The sequence below is a fragment of the Callorhinchus milii genome, unplaced genomic scaffold (genome assembly GCF_018977255.1).
Source record: "Callorhinchus milii isolate IMCB2004 unplaced genomic scaffold, IMCB_Cmil_1.0 Scaffold5, whole genome shotgun sequence".
NCBI lineage: Eukaryota > Metazoa > Chordata > Chondrichthyes > Chimaeriformes > Callorhinchidae > Callorhinchus > Callorhinchus milii.
Window position 1 is genome coordinate 55,960,896 of NW_024704746.1, and position 19,595 is coordinate 55,980,490.

The 19,595-nt window shown below is 44.6% G+C and overlaps 1 protein-coding gene across 1 annotated transcript in view; it reads left to right on the forward strand.

Moving 5' to 3' along the window:
• The first annotated feature begins 946 nt into the window (after nucleotides 1-946).
• LOC103191131 (proton myo-inositol cotransporter) overlaps nucleotides 947-19,595 on the forward strand; it is a 52,406-nt gene continuing 33,757 nt past the window's right edge. Inside the window, exons 1-2 of the mRNA XM_042335448.1 lie at nucleotides 947-1,394; nucleotides 16,483-16,642. Coding sequence (XP_042191382.1) covers nucleotides 947-1,394; nucleotides 16,483-16,642 — 608 coding nt within the window. The remainder of the gene's footprint in view (nucleotides 1,395-16,482; nucleotides 16,643-19,595) is intronic.

A 19,595-nucleotide genomic window follows, 5' to 3' on the forward strand; every position in this document is an offset into this window, starting at 1 on the left:
GGGGAGGAGCTGGGGGGAGGAGCTGGGGGGGGAGGAGCGGGGGGAGGAGCTGGGGGGGGGAGAGCTGGGGGGAGGAGCTGGGGGGGGGAGGAGCTGGGGGAGGAGCTGGGGGGGGGAGGAGCTGGGGGGGAGGAGCTGGGGGGGGAGGAGCTGGGGGGGGAGGAGCTGGGGGGGGAGGAGCTCGGGGGGGAGGAGCTGGGGGGGGGAGCGGGGGGAGGAGCTGGGGGGGAGGAGCTGGGGGGGAGGAGCTGGGGGGGGAGGAGCTGGGGGGGGGAGGAGCTGGGGGGGGGGAGGAGCTGGGGGGGAGGAGCTGGGGGGGGGAGGAGCTGGGGGGGGAGGAGCTGGGGGGGAGGAGCTGGGGGGGGAGGAGCTGGGGGGGAGGAGCTGGGGGGGGAGGAGCTGGGGGGGGGGAGGAGCTGGGGGGGAGGAGCTGGGGGGGGGAGGAGCTGGGGGGAGGAGCTGGGGGGGGGAAGGAGCTGGGGGGAGGAGCTGGGGGGGGGAGGAGCTGGGGGGGAGGAGCTGGGGGGAGGAGCTGGGGGGGAGGAGCTGGGGGGGGAGGAGCTGGGGGGGAGGAGCTGGGGGGGGAGGAGCTGGGGGGGGAGGAGCTGGGGGGGGAGGCTGGGGGGGGAGGAGCTGGGGGGGGAGGAGCTGGGGGGGAGGAGCTGGGGGGGAGGAGCTGGGGGGGAGGAGCTGGGGGGGAGGAGCTGGGGGGGAGGAGCTGGGGGGGGGAGGAGCTGGGGGGGGAGGAGCTGGGGGGGGGAGGAGCTGGGGGGGGAGGAGCTGGGGGGAGGAGCTGGGGGGGAGGAGCTGGGGGGGGGAGGAGCTGGGGGGGAGGAGCTGGGGGGAGGAGCTGGGGGGGAGGAGCTGGGGGGGGGAGGGCGGCGGCACGAGTTGGTCTCACATCCTGTGCGGCCGGTGACCGTGACGAGGAGAAGCTGAGCCGCCGATGGGGGGGCGCGGCAGTCGGGGAGAGGAGGCGGGGGATAGGCTCCGCGCCCTGGGCCCGGGGCCCGGGGGGGAGCTCAGGCTGGAGAGAGCCGCCCGCCGGCAGCTTCAGGGGGACGAGACCCCGCGCTTCATGTACGTCCTGACCGCCTTCTCGGCCCTCGGCGGCTTCTTGTTCGGCTATGACACGGGGGTGGTGTCCGGGGCGCTGCTCGTCCTCAAGAAGGAGCTGAGGCTGAGCGCCCTGTGGCAGGAGCTGCTGGTGTCCGGGGCGGTGGGCGCTGCCGCTGTCGCCGCTCTCGCCGGCGGCGTCTTCAACAGCCTGTGGGGCCGCCGAGCCTGTGTCCTGGCGGCCAGCGCGCTCTTCACGGCCGGAGCCGCGGTGCTCGGCTTCGCGCCCGACACAGCCACTCTGCTCACCGGGAGAGTGGTGGTGGGACTCGGCATCGGTGAGTGACAGAGAGGGGGGGAGTGGGAGAGAGGGGGAGAGGGGGTGAGAGAGAGGGGGAGTGTGAGAGGGAGAGGGGGAGTGTGAGAGGGAGAGGGGGAGTGTGAGGGAGAGGAGGGAGTGAGAGGGAGAGGGGGAGAGGGAGAGGGGGAGTGTGAGAGGGAGAGGGGGGAGTGTGAGAGGGAGAGGGGAGTGTGAGGGAGAGGCGGGAGTGAGAGGGAGAGGGGGGAGAGGAGAGGGGGAGTGTGAGAGGGAGAGGCGAGAGGGAGAGGGGGGAGTGTGAGGGAGAGGGGATAAGGTGAGTGTATTTTGGGGGGTGTTGTGCCGGTGTCTGACAGATGGGGAAGCCATCACCATGTTTAAGAGTATCCAACCGGAGCTGAGATTTCCATCCCATCCCACCTTCCACATGGAAATCCCACAGAGCAATTGTTGGAGGGAGTGGGAAGCGCCCGCCCGCCCGGTCAGTCCCGCCGGGTCAGTCCCGCCTGTTTCTGACCCGCCCGGTCAGTCCCGCCGGGTCAGTCCCGCCTGTTTCTGACCCGCCCGGTCAGTCCCGCCGGGTCAGTCCCGCCTGTTTCTGACCCGCCCGGTCAGTCCCGCCGGGTCAGTCCCGCCTGTTTCTGACCCGCCCGGTCAGTCCCGCCGGGTCAGTCCCGCCTGTTTCTGACCCGCCCGGTCAGTCCCGCCGGGTCAGTCCCGCCTGTTTCTGACCCGCCCGGTCAGTCCCGCCGGGTCAGTCCCGCCTGTTTCTGAGACTGTTTGAATCAGGTCAGTGAGAAGTTGACACCTCCAAACCTTCAGTTGCGGCAGCAGCGGCTCATGTGTTTGTATCAGTGTTTGTATAAGTGATTTATGCAAACACAGGAGCCGCAGCAGCAGACGGGTCTTGTTTCTGTCCAGTTTAAAAACTTTTCCTGTTTTACATCTGCCAAGATATTACATCACCAATTCATATTGTCCTTTTGTTTTAATAAAAGTGTGATGTCATCTGCAGAAAAAACCTATTACTACCACTCCCTCACTGACACTCCTCTCTGCTTTCCCATCTGCTCCCTCTCTATCTCTCTCTTTCTCTCACAAAACACTCCCTCCCTCTCAGTCACTCACCGGTGCTGAATTCCACCACCACTCTCCTGGCAGATAGTTGCTTGTCATAATAATGAAAATAATACTTGTGTGGCATTGCTTCATATTATGCCAAAATATCTCAAATCACTTCAAACAATTAAATATTTTGAGATTTAATGATCTGTTGATTTGGATTCCAGCAATGTTCCACAAGCTCAATGAGATCAAAACGGGTGGGTGGGATTGAAATAGGGAGTTCCAGAGATTAAGGGTACAGTGACTGAAGGCTTGACTACTGATGGTGGTGCAGTGGGATTGGGAGATACGCAATACGCCTGCATCTGCTGAGTGAAGAGGGCTGCAGCAGTGTGGGGTACCAGCAGTTCTGATTGGAGTATAAAGTGTGAAATTCCTAGTCAAAACCTGTGAAGCTCTTTTAGACACTCTCCCGACATGAAAATCCAAATCCAAATTGTTCTGTCTTGAAAAGGATCAATTTCAAGACCCTCAACATCACCTACAAATTTGTTCATGCCCTGGTATTTCCTTGAGTACAAGGGTTATTATTTTGGAGTCCTGTATATTGTGAAGTCCTGTAGCTTAGTGGTTAGAGTACTTGCCTCGCAAGTGAGGACCTGAGTTCAATTCTTGGTCAGGGCAAAATGTTGGGCAAGTTTCCTTACTCCACACACCTTTGTTTACCTCACAGTCAGTTCGTCGATTGGTGGATCACTTTTCCTGGGGTAATAATCCCTTCAAAACAAAAATAAATTGAAAGAAAATAATAATTTGGTCACTCAATCCATGATTGTTTGTGGGACACTGCTGTGCGCAATCGGCTGCCTGTTTCATCCACAAAATAAGGCGCTATATCAAGGATTATTATTTTTATTATTACTATTTGCCCCAGGACCTAAGATTCTCTGCTGTTAGCCAACTAATTCTTTTTAATGCCAGGTTCAAATCCCCACTGTGACAAGCTCCTGATCTGAAGTATGTAGAGCATGATGATCATGAGGTGAAGCTATGGTATCTCCCTGCTGGTTAATGGAACAGGAGAGAAATATAATATGAATGTCTTGTGTTTGGGTAATACCTTGAGTATAAGTGGTATTACCATTATAAGTAATAGCTAGTCATTCGTGCAAGTCCAAAGCAAATCTAGGAGTCTTGGTGGGTTGATTAAATACAGGAATAGCGTAATCAATTGTGAAAATATGAAGCATTTCTGATCAGAAAGGCACCATACAAATGTAATTCGTGGTTGTTGTTAGCATTTGGGAATTGGATGGTCACTGATTTGAGAGCTGGGTGAATACAGTTATTCTGACGAGTAGTGGTGAAAAGTATACAATTTTTGTGGTCATTTGGCACCATGTGTAGAATAGGAATTTCTTCTAAACTCACATAAGGCTACAAAAACAAATCTGTTTGCCATCTCCCTTACTTTTCTCTTTTTTTTACCATTTCAGACCTTTGCGGTCTAAGAAACCATTTTTAGAACCATATGTAGGGGCAGTGCATTTACTGAGTTCTAACTGAACCAAGCAGACTGAGAACAAAGCTTGAGCAGAATCTGAAGGTTAAATACTTGTCCAATCTTTAACTGGTTGCCAAATGTTTTCTTTACATCAACTAATGGACTGTTTTACAGGAAGATAAGCTGGACAACAATTAACATGTGTTTAAAATGTACATACAAACTTTTTTCCATTATCTGAACTATTCTATCCTTTTAATTGGACTTCACCATGATATAAATTAGTGCTAATGATAACTGTACTTTTGAGTAATTTGCCAAATGCTCAGATCTGCTGTTCTTTAATTACAGAGCAGATGGATAAATGATAGTTGGCTTACTCCCACTTTAATTACTCCTTCAAATAATAATAACAATGCTTAGATATATTTAGAATTGCTTGAAATATTAGCTGATATAGGAAAAGGTGCAGACCTAAATCACCATTCCTATATGACTGCTTGGAGGGGTGGGTGTGTTGCATTGTTGAGATGGGGCATAAATATTGTAAACCCATTTAATTTAATGCTCACTTTTTTTTGCAAAATAGGTCTAATTTTTGCTTTATGGTCCTAAAATGTTGCACAATTCTTGTCTATTTTAATTATATCAAAGATAAATAATACAATATAATAACGATGCTGGCATTTCAGGTCCTACCTCCCAAAATGCCAGCAGTACATCTGCACAAACGGCTTCTCCTCCCGCTCTCACCCGGTTACCTGTGGGGTACCCCAAGGATCCATCCTTGGCGCGCCTCCTCTTTCTGATCTATGTGCTCCCTCTTGGGGATGTCATCCGCAGACATGGGGTACACTTCTACATGTATACAGATGACACCCAACTCTATGTGTCTTACCTCACTTTGTGACCCCCAGTCCCCTGATGTTTTGGCAGCCTGCCTGTCAGACCTCAGGAGCTGGATGAGCGCAAATTTCCTTCAGCTAAACATTGACAAGACGGAAGCCATACTCTTTGGCTCTCGTCAGCATCTAAAATCACATGGTTCTCACTTCTTCCACCTACACGACCACCCCCTAAAACTCTCCAAACCTGTACGCAACCTAGGCATCAGGTTTGACCTCCAATTATCCTTCCTCCCACACATCCGGTCCCTCACCAGCACCACTTTCTTCCACCTCCGACGCATCACCCGTCTCCGCCAATACCTCACTCCAAAGGCCGCTGAAACGCTGGTTCATGCCTTCGTCACCTCTCAGTTGGACTATTCAAATACCCTCCTCGCCGGCCTCCCCTTCACTATCATCCATAAAATCCAGGTCATATAAAACTCTGCCGCCCGCATTCTCACTCGCACCAAACTCTGCTCCCCGATTACCCCAGTCCTTGCCAGACTGCACTGGCTGCCTGTCCCAGAGAGGGTCGACTTCAAGATCCTCACTCTTGTCTTCAAACCCCTCCACTTCTCTGCACCCTCCTACCTCTCTGACCTCTCTCCTCAAAACAGTGCCCGTCGCCTCCTCCTTGTCCCCCGAGTCCTCCGCTCCACCGTCGGCGGCCGTTACTGTAAAGCGCTCTGAGACGCCATCCCATTTAATTTAGCACCAAAACATTGAGCATGATAGCTAATTTAAATGGGCCTTGAAGAATGCCATTTATACAATATTGTCAACTTTTGCTTGATAAACTTGGGAGGTGGGGGATGGTGTGAAGATACCCTTTATAATGGGAATATTGTGGGTTCTCTGCTGCTGGGACTGGGAGGAGAATATGCAGAATACAACAGAATTGTGTCCATCTGGTTCAGTTGTTATCACTCTCGCCTCTGAATCAGAAGGTTGTGGGTTCAAGCCCCACTTCAGGACATAAACTCACAAAGTCTAAGATGACATTCTATTGAGGGTCTGGTAGGGTGTTACATTGTCGGAAGTGCCATCCTTAGGATCAGATGTTAAACCGAGGTCCCATCTGCCTGTTCAGGGGGACGTTAAAGATCCCATGGCACTTTTCAGAAAGAGAATCAAGTTGTGGAGTCCTGTAGCTCAGTGGTTAGAGCACTCGCTTTGCAAGCGAGAGACCTGAGTTCAGTTCCCAGCAGGGCAAAACCTTGGGCAAGTTTCCTTACTCCACACAGAGCCTAATAATAATCCCTCCAAAACCAAAAACAATAATAAATTGGTCATTTTCAATCTACGACTGTCTGTGGGACATTGCTGTGCGCAATTGGCTGCCGCGTTCACCCACACATATACAGTGTATTCTGTGAAGCGCTTTGGGACGTCCTCCCGACGTGAAAAGCGCTATATCAAATGCAAGGATTATTATTATTATTCTTCCGTGTCCTGGCCAATAACCCCACCAAAATAAATTTGGTCTCTTACTTCCATTGCTGCTTGAGGAACATTGCTGTGCACAAATGGGCTGCCATATTCGCCTAAACAGCCACTCAACTGTAAATCCTGTGAAGGATTTTGGGGCATCCTCCTGATGTGAAATACATTATAGAAAATGCAAGCATTAGTATTATCAAAAAGAAAATGATGAGGAGGAAATATCTGTTGTCCAGGGTTGAAGAAAGATTTAGGGATAGATCAATGTTTTGCTGAATTGTCTGTATTGCCAGATGTTTTGTGGGGGGTTGGGGCCATCATTAGTTGGGCCTGATGCTGTCTACTAACACATGAGACCTTCCAGCAGGAGTCTTTGGAAGGTGAGTCTTTGCGGCTGATTAACACTTCCTGAGAGACATGAGTCCAATTGTAGCTCTCTACAATTGGTGCTTCTCCTGAGATCTAAAAGCACAGACTTGGAGTTAAACTTGAAGCTTTCTGGTGTGTATGGCCTTGCTCTATCCTTTTACTTGCTAAGGCACTTATGGGTGACTTAGTTTAAACCAGTATTGAGATACATGGATTGACAAAGAAAAATTGAAGTTTGAGATCTTATGATCAGTATTTTTTTTAAAAAGCTATTGTATTACACAAACCAATTGTTTGTGGAAAATAAAATTAAAAAAAACACTTAGATGTTATTGTAGTAAACCCTGTGTGTTTATGGGATAACGCAGGCCTGCAGGATGCCCAATTCACCGAGGGATTATGATGATGTATGTAATGAACAGCAAAAGTAAAGAGCAAGCAGTTTATCTTGACCTTGAAATGTGTTACTATTGGATGCTTTCTGCAATGTCTTATTCTTCCTGGCTTAAATTGGTAGCTTCTTTGCCTCTGAGTAAGAAATTTGTGTGTGCAAGCCCCGCCTTGATACATTGAGCTCAAAGACTAATCTGGCACTCCAATGTAGTGCTGGGGGAAATGTCGCGTTGTCAGAGGTGCCGTCCTTTGTATAAGGTCGATAAGTATTAAACCGATGTCCTTCAGATGAGATGTTTAATCAATGTCCTACCTGCCTGTTCAGGTGGATGTTAAGATCCTCCTGTACTATTCAGAAAGAGAAGGGTAACAATCTCCCGGTAACAATCCTCTAAATAAAATTGGTCATTCATATCAAGCCAATTAGGAAGGCGAATGGTATGTTATCATTCATTATGAAAGGATTAGAGTGTAAGAGTAGGGAAGTGTTGCTGCAACTGTACAGGGCCCTGGTGAGACCACACCTGGAATACTGTGTGCAGTTTTGGTCTCCTCATTTAAGGAAGGATGTACTTGCCTTGGAGTGGGTGCAGCGTAGATTTACTAAGTTAGTACCAGGGATGAAGGGGATGAGTTACGAGGATAGGCTGACCAATTTGGGCCTATATTCTCTAGAATATAGAAGAATTAGAGGGGATCTTATAGAAACCTATAAGATCATCAATGGGGATGATAGAGTAGATAGTGGGAGATTGTTTCCCCTGGTTGGAGAAACTAAAACCAGGGGTCACAACCTTAAAATCAGAGGCCAGCCCTTTCGCACTGAGTTGAGGAAGAACTTCTTCACTCAAAGGGTGGTGAATGTATGGAACTCACAACCCCAAAGGGCTGTTGACGCTCAGTCCTTGAACATATTCAAGACTGAGATAGATAGATTTCTTATTGCAAAAGGGATTAAGGGATATGGGGATAAGGCAGGGTCAGGTTATTAGCTGGAGTTAGATTAGAAGATCAGCCATGATTGAATGGCGGGGCAGGCTCGAAGGGCCGAATGGCCTACTCCTGCTCCTACATATTATGTTGTTGGTGGGACATTGTTGAGTGTAAATTGACTGCCACATTCACCTACAAATATAATCACAAAACTTTACAGTAGATTCTGTGAAGCACTTTGACACATTTCAATGAAGTGATAAGGTACTATATTAAATGCAAGAACTATTATTAAATATATTTCTTAACTTTTTCATTTGCTCTTTTCCAATTTGCTTTCTGCTTTCAGTCATAGTGGACAGTAGCAGTTGGAAGGCATCCAAGATGGAAGCATTTTATAAGCAAAAATATTGGAGTTCATTTAATTAAATGATAAAGAGTAATGTAGCTTTCCAAAATTCATTGTTTTACACAAATACATTATGTTTGTGAAAGTGCTGGGAATTCTCCCTTTGACTATTTTTCAGCAAATACTATATATAGTATGCTATAGGTTGCATTATTTTCATTTAATGCATAAATGTACAAAAAATGTTAATTATTGCAACAGCAGAAGGCTTTCATGTTAGCATTATCTGCTTAATCAAAATGCTTCATTTGAAATGCACTTTTAATGATACACAGGTTCTCATCTGCGTTTTATTTATTGAATTATAGATTAAGCTCAAATATCTATAATAGATGGCATTAATGTTTAATGTTCATAATAATCTCTTGTCCCTCTTCCAAAGTGCTGTGGCATTGCACCAAAGAATGGTGAAAAGGCTGTAACATGGACAATTTATTCTGCTCTTCCCACTCTGTTGTTAAACAGAGGCAGCAAACATAGGCTTTGGTGGCAACAAGGAAGACCAACAAGGAACCTCTTTCAAGGTTTCAGAATGTTAGCGGCGGTCAGGCCTTTAGCCTGCCTTACTACCCCATCCTCTGGAATTCCATCCCAGTGCCCCTCCGTCTTGCCCCTTCCCTTGCCTCCTTCAAGGACCATCTCAAGATATTTCGTGCTTTCAGTCATCTTTTTCAACAACACCAGCAACAAAATTACATTTGTAAAGTGCCTTTCATGTTGGGAGGACGTCCCAAGCCACTGGACAGACAGAGTTTCGGACCCGAGCTGAGGGTCTGGGTGGGGGGGGTGGAGGGCAGGGGGGGGAAGCAGGGAGATCAAAGGCACGGTCGAAGAGGAGGGTCTTGAGATGGGTCTTGAAGGTGGCGAGGGAGGGGGTGAGACGGAGGGACTGCGGATGGAGTTCCAGAGGGTGGTCACAGACTGGCAGAAGGCCCGCCAATAGTGGGGCGAGAGGCAGGGGACGTGAAGCAGGCTGGAGTCCGCTGAGCAGGGAAGCGAGCAGGATGGTAGGGGGTTAGGAGGTCACAGAGGGAGGGGGCAGCAAGAGCATGGAGGGCTTTGAAGGTGAAAACCAGGATCTTGAACTATCCTCTGTGTGGTGGGAAGCCAGTGGAGTCAGGCGAGGATCGGGGTGGTAGGGTCGCGAAGCCTAGTGCGGTAGAGGACACGGGCTGCAGATTCTGGATGATCTGCAGCCTATGGAGGGAGGCTCCACCCCACTTGCCCTCCACCCTTCTCTGATGCAAACTCGCAGCTCAAGTGAAAACTCCTAATTGTCCAGTCCATATAGTGCATGAAAGGCGTTATGTAAATGCAATTTGTTGTTGTATCTTACCTATTGAGTTGCTGGCGATATATGATGAGGATTTTTTGAAAACTGAGACAGTATGTAACATTCTGGAATTGTGATCTCTCTGTTTGCAGGATTTTATTTTGAAACGTGATGTTTCTATTGCTCATTTTCTGGACCCAGCAATCAGTGAAATAATATTTTATGTAATTTTGATGCAAAGTGATTAATAATCCTTAGATTCCTTGCATTTGATATAGCACCTTATCAAATCTTTGAGGCATCTCAAAGAGCTTCACAGAATATACTGTAAAGTGAATTTGTGTATTTTGTGGTCGAAACACAGCAGCTAATTGCATACAGCAGTGTCCCACAAACAGTCGTGGATTAAATGACCACTTTTTTTTAAGGGATTATTACCCCCGGAAAAGCGATCCGCCAATCAACTAACAACAATTCATGCTAAAAGTGATTGGGTTCAAGGCAGAGCACCCCAAACAGAGTACCAGTCTCTAATCGATACTCAACATTAGCTATCGAGAGCGTGGAAGCCTCTCGTGAGGACTGCAGTGGACATTTTGTCCAACAGGACAAGGGCATGGTTCACAAGGGCAATACATTTGTGAAAGGGGATTCAACAGTAAGAGGCACTGACAGGATCTTCTGTAATCAGAATTGTGAGGCTAGGATGGTTTGCTGCCTTCCTGGTGCAAGGGCAGTGGACTTCACAGAGCGCATAGACAAGATTCTTCGGGGGGAAGGAGAATGTCCAGAAGTCGTGGTCCATCTGGGGACCCACGATATTGGTAAGAAGAGGGCTGAGATGCTCCAGGGCGAGTATCAAAAGCTGGGGAGCAAACTCAAGTCCAGAATATCCAAGGTGGTGATCTCTGGGTTACTCCTGGTACCTCGGTCAACAAGGCACCATAATGAAAGGATCAGGCGCATGAACGATTGGCTGGAGATATGGTCCGGAAAAGAAGGTTTCCATTTTCTGGACAATTGGGACCACTATTGGGGGAGGTGGTATCTTTACCTTGAGGATGGGCAACACTTAAGCAAGGCAGGGGTGAGCTTCCTTGCCAAGAGATTATCAAATGCTGTAGGGGTGGATTTAAACCAGTGTCGAGGGGGGATGGGTATCCAAGGATAAACAATGGATTAGAGATTAGAGGAAAAAGACAAGTGGGAAGTGTAGAGCAGGTACAAGCGGACAATTTCCTCAAATGCATGTACCTAAATACACGTAGCTTAGGGAATAAGATTGATGAGCTGCAGGTTCAACTGGCCGTAGGGGTTACGATTTGGTGGCAGTAACCGAGACATGGCTCAAGCCAGGACAGGAATGGGAGTTAAATATTCCAGGATATAATGCGTTCAGGAAGGATAGAGAAAGAAGAAAAGGAGGAGGGGTGGCAATATTAGTCAAGGATAAAATTATAGCTGTAGAAAGGAACGAGGCTCTGGAGGGCCCGACAACAGAATCCATCTGGTTAGAGATAAGAAATAAGAAAGGAGTGGTTACACTGATAGGGGTTTACTATAGACCACCAGACAGCGGGAAGGAAATAGAGGAGCAGATCTGCAAACAGATCGCGGATAGATGTAAGGCGAACAGAGTTGTGATAATGGGGATTTCAATTATCCCAATATAGACTGGCAAAATAGCAGCGCTAAGGGCAAGGCAGGAGAAAGATTCATAAACTGTGTACAGGAAAATTTTCTTGAGCAGTATGTCTCCAGTCCTACGAGGAAGGAAGCATTGCTGGATCTAGTCCTGGGGAATCAAATAGGTTTCGGTAGGGGAGCATCTTGGTAACAGTGACCATAATATTATTAGATTTAGATTACTCATGACCTGGGACAGTCAAGGGTGAAAATGCTTGACCGGAAAAGGGCTAATTTTTGATGGGCTAAAAAGGGACCTTGAGTTGGTGGACTGGCAAGTAAGACTAGCAGTAAAACGACTCATGAGCAATGGGAGATCTTCAAAGATATGATAGCGCAAAGTTTAAATAGATATATTCCCACAAAAGGGAAATGTGCGACAACCAAGCCAGCCTGGATGACCAAGGATATTCTGTCTAGGATGAAAAAGAAGAAGATGGCGTACGAAAATTGGAAGACGCAAGGTACTGAGGATGGCAAAGCGCATTATAGAGAATGCAGGAGTGATCTTAAAAGAGTGATAAGACAGGCTAAAAGATCGCATGAGAAGAGGTTAGCGGGTAACATAAAGGGGAATCCTAAAATATTTTACAAGCACATAAAGGAAAAAAGGTTAGTTAAAGGTAGGGTGGGGCCAATCAAAGACAATGATGGCAATCTTGTTGTGGAGGCGGAGGGCATGGCTGATGTACTGAACGAGTACTTTGCATCTGTCTTCACAACGGAAACGGATGCCCCAAATGCCGCAGTATTGGATGAGAGGGTAGAGGAAATAGATCAGATTACTATAGACAGAGAGGAAGTTCTGAAAAGATTGACTGGGCTCAAAATTGATAAGTCACCAGGACCAGATGGGTTTCACCCAAGGTTGCTGTGGGAGATACGGGTTCAAATAGCGGAGGCTTTGGCCATTATATTTCAATTTTCATTGGACACAGGAGTGGTGCCAAGAGACTGGAGAGTGGCTAATGTTACCCCACTCTACAAAAAGGGGCAGAAAGACAAACCCGGAAATTACAGGCCAGTCAGCCTAACTTCGGTAATAGGAAAACTACTGGAGACCATAATCCGGGACAGAATAAATCTCTACTTAGAGGAACATGAGGTAATTAGAGACAGCCAACATGGATTTGTTAAAGGCAAATCTTGCCTAACAAATCTAATAGAATTTTTTGAAGAAGTGACTGCGAGGGTTGATGAGGGAAATGCGGTGGACGTTATTTACATGGATTTCAAAAAGGCTTTTGACACAGTACCGCATAAGAGATTAATAAAAAATTGAGGCCCACGTATTAAGGGGACAGTGGTAGTTTGGATTAAGAACTGGCTGAGTGGTTAATGGGTGTTTCTCGAAATGGAAGGAGGTGTGCAGCGGTGTCCCCCAGGGATCGGTATTGGGACCACTGCTCTTTCTAATATATATTAATGATCTGGACTTGGGCATAGGGAGCACTATTTCCAAGTTTGCAGATGATACAAAGTTAGGTAGGGTAGTAAGTAGTGAGGAGGACTACCCAACTGCAAGCAGACATACACAGAATGGTGGAATGGGCTGACATGTGGCAGATGGATTTCAGATGGATTGGTGTACTGAGCTTTATTAGTAGGGGCGTAGAGTATAAGAGTAGGGAGGTTATGGTTAATCTATACAAAACACTGGTTAGGCCTCAGCTGGAGTACTGCGACCAGTTCTGGGCACCTTACTTCAGGAAGGACATTAAGGCACTGGAAAGGGTGCAGAGAAGATTCACGAGAATGATACTAGGAATGGGGAACCTTAGCTATGAGGACAGGCTGGAGAAGTTAGGACTTTTCCCATTAGAGCAGAGAAGGTTACGCGGGGACCTGATAGAGGTCTTCAAGATCATGAAAGGTTTCGACAGGCTAGATAAGGAAAAGCTATTTCCGCTGATAGGTGTGTCTGTGACCCGTGGTCACAGTCTTAAGATATCTACCAAAAGAAGCAGAGGGGAGATTAGAAGACATTTTTTCACTCAGCGAGTTGTTCGAATTTGGAATGATCTGCCTGAAAGGGCAGTGAAGTCCGATTCGATAACAGCTTTTAAGAGAGAACTGGACAGGTATCTGGGGAAGACGGGTTTGCAGGATTATGGGGAGAAAGCTGGTCATTGGGGTTAGTGAAAGTGACTTGCTCTGTCATTGAGCCGGCACAGACTCGATGGGCCGAATGGCCTCCTTCTGTGCCATAACGTTCTATGAAATCTATGAATCTATGAAACTGGGTTCCTACTTACTGTTAGGTAAACAGAGGCATGTAGAGTTAGGAAACTTGTCTAAAATTTAGCCCTGCCGGGAATCAAACCTAGGTCCTCTCCCTTGCGGGATAATTAATTAATTGAAATTAGTGAGTTTTATCTGTGGTCTTGAAAGTAGTGTTTATTATAATTTGTTTGGTGCTTCAGTTAGGACCGTGGCTTAGAATGCTCAGGAAATGAGGATGAAATAAGCTCGATACAGGTGAATACGCTTGTTTTGTGGAATCCTGTAGCGTATTGGTTAGAGCACTCACCTCAAAGCAAGAGGACTTGGGTTTGATTCCCTGCCAGAACGAAACTTTAGGCAAGTTTCCTTACTTACACCACACGCCTCTGTTTATCTAGCAGTAAGTAGAAACCTGGTTGTTAGTTGATTGGCGGATCATTTTACTGGGAGTAATAATCACTTACAACATTTTTTAAAAATGTGGTCACTCAGTACACAACTGTTTGTGAGACACTGCTGTGTGCAATTGGCTGCCGCATTTTGCCCACAAATCATATAGTGAATTCACTTTACAATATATTCTGTGAAGAGCTTTGAGACATCTTGAAGACGTGAATAAGGCACTATATCAAATGCAAGGATTATTATTATTATGACTTAATTGTGTTTTATGTGCCAAAGCATTGTTTGTTGAATTCATTGGTTTCACTGGACTAGGTTTCACAATAATGTGCATACTGTTATTTCACACCTGGGCCCAATGTTTGAATACTGATCATCTGATCTGCCTTTTAAAGAGTGCTGTGCTTTTTTGACTTTTGGTAGGTATTGTTTCACAATGTCACAATTAATGTTTACAATTTGCCCATTAGTAATGGTGTGAATATATGTGAATCATTGTCATTTCTGTAGCAAATACTTTATAATTTTATATGGTTTTACAGTGATTTTTTTCTTCCTAGTTATTTCATGAGCATTCTATTCCAGCTTTGAAACATTTTTTTAGTGCTTTGTGTTTTCATCTGACTTGTAGTGAATGGAAACGAATACCCTACTGCTCCATAGTTTAAAATAACGCTGGTTATGGTGCTCCCTACTCATAAGCTTTGTATTACTTTGAAAAACATATTGTTGCAACTTTAAAAGCTGTGCTTTTCCCACTTGAGATTTATGTGTGATTCATTTGGGTTTGCCAGTTTAGTACCTTCAGATCAGGAATTCAAATTCATCAGTGTCCTCATGACATTCTTAATCTTAACCTTTTGAATATTTCTGGTGTAAACACTTTACTCAACTCTTTGACTCCAAAGAGTGTAGTCATTGTGAATTCTTCACACAGGATGGGAAGGGGAAGCAGCTTTGGTTAATTTGTTGTTTTCTGCCCTTTTTCCCACTTGTCTAGTCAGTACTGCAAACTTACAGCATAAACAATCTCCTTGGTTCAGAACCGACACACCTCTGCATGTTCTTGCTTTTTGCAATTGGTGCCTTAATCAAAATTAATCCTTTTTCAAATTTTGAGTTGGGCGCTTATACCAACCACACTGATCTGTTACAGTCATGATTGTACCGAGAAATTCCTACAGTTTCCACTATTTTGTTTTTTAACATTTGTTTAACAGGTGTCATGTTTCTGTTTTAAGAAACAGAATTTTAACGCAAAAATTTAAGATTTTAATTTTGCCGAAGAATGTTGCGATGACCCATGATTGGCCCCAAAAAACGATAGTGCTTTGTTGTCTGCAATTTATCAACTTGAAATAATATTAATTCAATGTAGCACCTCAAGTGCATTGCGTTTCTAAGAAATGTAGCTAGTTTAGGCTTAAACATAAATGAAAAGCTACTCTCCAGTGCTGTTTGTGTGTTGCATGAGAGGCACAAAATATTTGAACATTTGTGTTAGTAAAGGTTTGAAGCTCATGTAATTCACAGTTAAGAGTGTAAAGAACTGTGGCAGTTAATTTTTGAAGGTTGTCTTTGCAAAATTTTTTTATTGAAAATCATCTTAAAGAATAGTTTATGAGTGATTCTTGAAAGAATGGCAAAAGAACATCTGGTGGTAACATTTGTAGCTTTGTAGCTATTTGTATTTGTAGCTGAAATAATGGCTTGGAACGGAATGTCAGAATCGATCCGCCCTCTGTGGATGTCTCAGTCGTCCAATTCCTGAATCAGGTGCATCCACAGTATTCCAGGGCACTGCCGATGATCAACAGGTCTGGAAAGGGCAGCCCAGACACTGGGGCCAGGGACTCTTCCCTCTTAGCTCTCTAACCCTACAAACCAAAGTCCTAGCTGCACAAGCAGCAGGAAAGCTTGCACTGCAGTGCTCTCAATGGCAAGCTATGCGGGTTCAGCTGGTTAGACTCCAGCAGTACTCCAACGCACATTCTGGGGTCCCCAAGCCTTGGCTTTTGCCAACCTTTCCAGAATTAGTTAAGCATAATGTGTCGCTCCATTGCAACAAACATCTTTTGGATTTCCATGTGTAGGTGGGATACATGGATACTTTTAAGCATGGTGATCGGTTTCCACATGTGTCAGACACCTGGCTGACCAAAGAAAATAAAGCTACCATTATCGTTGTAAAAAATAAACAATAATTTTACATCCTGAAATTTTCTAAGTGCAGTGTTGTATATTAACCTGAACAGATCGTCAAACTAATGGAATAAAAAGGTCATCATACCCATCCAATCGGTTCCTTTGATTATACTGTAGTATATCAAGTGCAGGATCTACACAAAGTGCATACACTCATTTGAACTTTATTGTCAAGAACACTGCGTTCACACTGGATCAGCATATGCCATAGACTAGTGACCTTTCTGACTAAATTACTGTTTCCCCCCCAAAAAGATGTTCTGTAGATTATTTTGATGTCTTCAGCTCTTGTTTTTATCTTTCATTTTTTCCCAGGTCTGTCTTCCATGACTGTAACAGTGTACATTGCAGAGGCCGCCCCTTCTGATCAGAGAGGACGATTAGTTACCATTAACACCCTCTTCATTACTGGAGGACAGTTTGTCGCAAGTGTTATGGATGGAGCCTTCAGCTACCTTGAAAAGAATGGCTGGCGGTAAGTAGTGAAACATCTCCCTACATATACTGATAGTTTTAAAAATATATATATAAATGTCTGATAGATGACATTTTATATGAAGAGGGACTTATATACTGGGGTTTAAATTTTAGACTAATTCATAAAACCTAAGCTTGATGGTCACTTATTTATTTGTTCAGCTGATCAAGCCTAGAAAATATATTCAACAAAAGTTAAATGCCTTAGTGATTAAAAAATGCATTAAAAAAAAGCACAATGTACAAGAAAATGGTGTTGGATTAGATGTAAAATGTTTCCACTTATCTGCAGATGCAATTGGCTGCTCCTCCTGCTGTCAGTTATCGAATGCTTCTTACTTAACACAAAGTACACTTAAAACTGTGACTGTGCTTTCAACAACAACAAATTACTTTTGTATAGCCCCTTTCACATTGGGAGGATGTCCCAAGATGCTTCCAGTCATCTTTTCCCCCTCCCGACCGACCCACTTTGGCTTCCAATCCCAGCTGCTGTTAAGGCTGCTTTGGGACATCCTCCTAATGTGAAAGGTGGAATATAAATGTAAATTTGTATTGTATGAGTTTTGCTGGTTGCTACAATTTTTAAATACTTCTTGATATTTTGCCTTCTAAAAAGAATTGGAAGTTGACATGTTATATGGAGTAAATGTTACATGAGGTGGACTGTCTTGCCCTCTAAGCAAATATTAGGACAGTTAGTAGAGTAAACTATAAACTATACAGGTACAGAGGAATTGAGCAATTTACGTGGAATATTAAAAACATTTTGTGTAGAATAACTACACCTATCATTTGGAATAAATCTTAGTTGTAAAAATAATTGTTAATTTTTCTTTCCTTTCTTCTGAAATTTCTGTAGCATTTAAATGCACATTTGAATGTAAAAGAGACATTTGGGCCTTTTTGCTTAAATAAATTGTACACTATTCCTATTCCTCTTAATTGATTTATTTCCAATCAACTATCTAATACCCTCTCAAATGCGTTGGCACAATCTGCATCTACCATTTCTCTGAGCAGCCATTGCACATATTTACCACTCTCTGTGTAAAGTAATTAAATTAAAATGATTTTACTCATCTTCCTTCTTGTGAGTTTGAGTCAGTGCTCCCTTGTTGTGCAGCTTTATCAGATAGATAAACTGAGCCCTAAAAGCCTTTGGTGTGGCTTTTGTTAAACACATTTTAGAACTCAGTTTATCTATCTGAATCCTTTAGATCTTGAACACTCCAATACGATTTCCTTTGAGCAGATGCAGTATTTCTGACAACAATTGATGTACAATTGATGCCAACCCTTTTCTATTACACTGGTTTGGCTCATAAACCTTTTATGATGTATGCAGAAAGACTATAATTGATCTTGCAAGTGTTTCCAGCAGTTGCTGGTGTAAGGATTACTTGCAAGGCAACAAACCATGTCAGTCATGGTTTCAATCAAATTAGTTCTTTATTGGGAATAAATGTAATCAAATGTACATAACAAAATCTCAAGCAAAGTATAGTACAGTAACAACATATCAATATTTTGATAACGGAATAGAGTTGCAACTAACACAGAGTGGGTGTGATCAGCTACATTCTCTGGGAAGATTTGGCAGTATGTCTGTGGTGCAAGGCTCCAGACTCTTCCTCCCTGAGCTTAGCTAAACATTCATCCACCCCAGAGTCAGTTCATGTGACCCTTGCAGACAGAGGCAGAGTTTGAAGGTTGTTTTCTTCAATCACAGTTCAAAGTTGAATTGTCCAATTGTATATTTGGACAGTTCTGAGCAATCATCTTATGGTCATTTGTGCTCTCACCAAGGTGGAATCTGGTCCAAGGATCCATCACCTTATTGTGAAACCTCTACAATCATAAAACATCTACACCCAGGTCATTCAATAGCTCCCAGACCATAAAGCATCTTCCTCGACATTTTTTTGCTTGGTCAGACACATGGCCCCAACTCTGTCCTAATTAGGCTCTTATCACATTTAAGATGAAAATCACCTGTTTGCTCCCTCATTAGTGCATACCAAATGGGAAAGAATAATATTCTAAAAGGAAAAATACATTAGCTAGCTGTAGCTGGTCACAATCTCTGCATGAACCCTCCTTCACCTTACGTATAATGAGCAACCGTATCATTCCTTGACCATGGAGACCTGTAACTCTTTCTTTACATGGGGTTGCAGGGGGACCTTCTGCTTCTGTGCACTGTATGCAGGAAGCTCACCAGACAGCGCTGGCTATACGTGGACCCCGCTATGCTGATGCTTCGTAGCATCAATATATTGTTTGCCTGTACAGTTTCCTTTTTAAATCTAAGCTTCTGAGTTTGATAAAACTCAGTAAGGCACGGTACTCTGAAAATAGTTAAATATAGTACATTAATGATCTCAAAACTATATAAGCAGGGATATGGTATTCTAAAATATTTGTAGCATTCTTGTTACATATTCTAAATTTCTCATGCCCTTTAGTTATATTTTCTAGCTATGAGCATAATAAATATTCTAAAGGTTTTGGGTGTTCATAACATTACATTTATGAAACTTTTTGAAATTTAATTCTCAGATTCTGTAATGATGTAAACTATATGTGTCTTCTGAGTATAGAAAGAATTGTGGAAAATAATAATGACTTTTTCTAAATTAAAATGGACTGGGTCAATAATCAGAATATTGCGGAAAGTTGTTTATCCACTGTTGCACCAGTTTCAATGGATGGGGAAAAGGGAGATAAATGGGATGGAATGAGTTACTTTTTCAGAGAGACGGCAAGGATATGATAGGCCAAATAGATTTCTTCTATGCATTACATTTCTGTGCTTCTATTGCATACAATCAGATCTTAAAAGTCTTAAAATATTAAATGAAAATTAACAATATGAACATACACATTTATGCATATTGCAGAGCTCTCCTCACCCACTGGTGAAAAGTATGGGGATGCCAAACATAAAT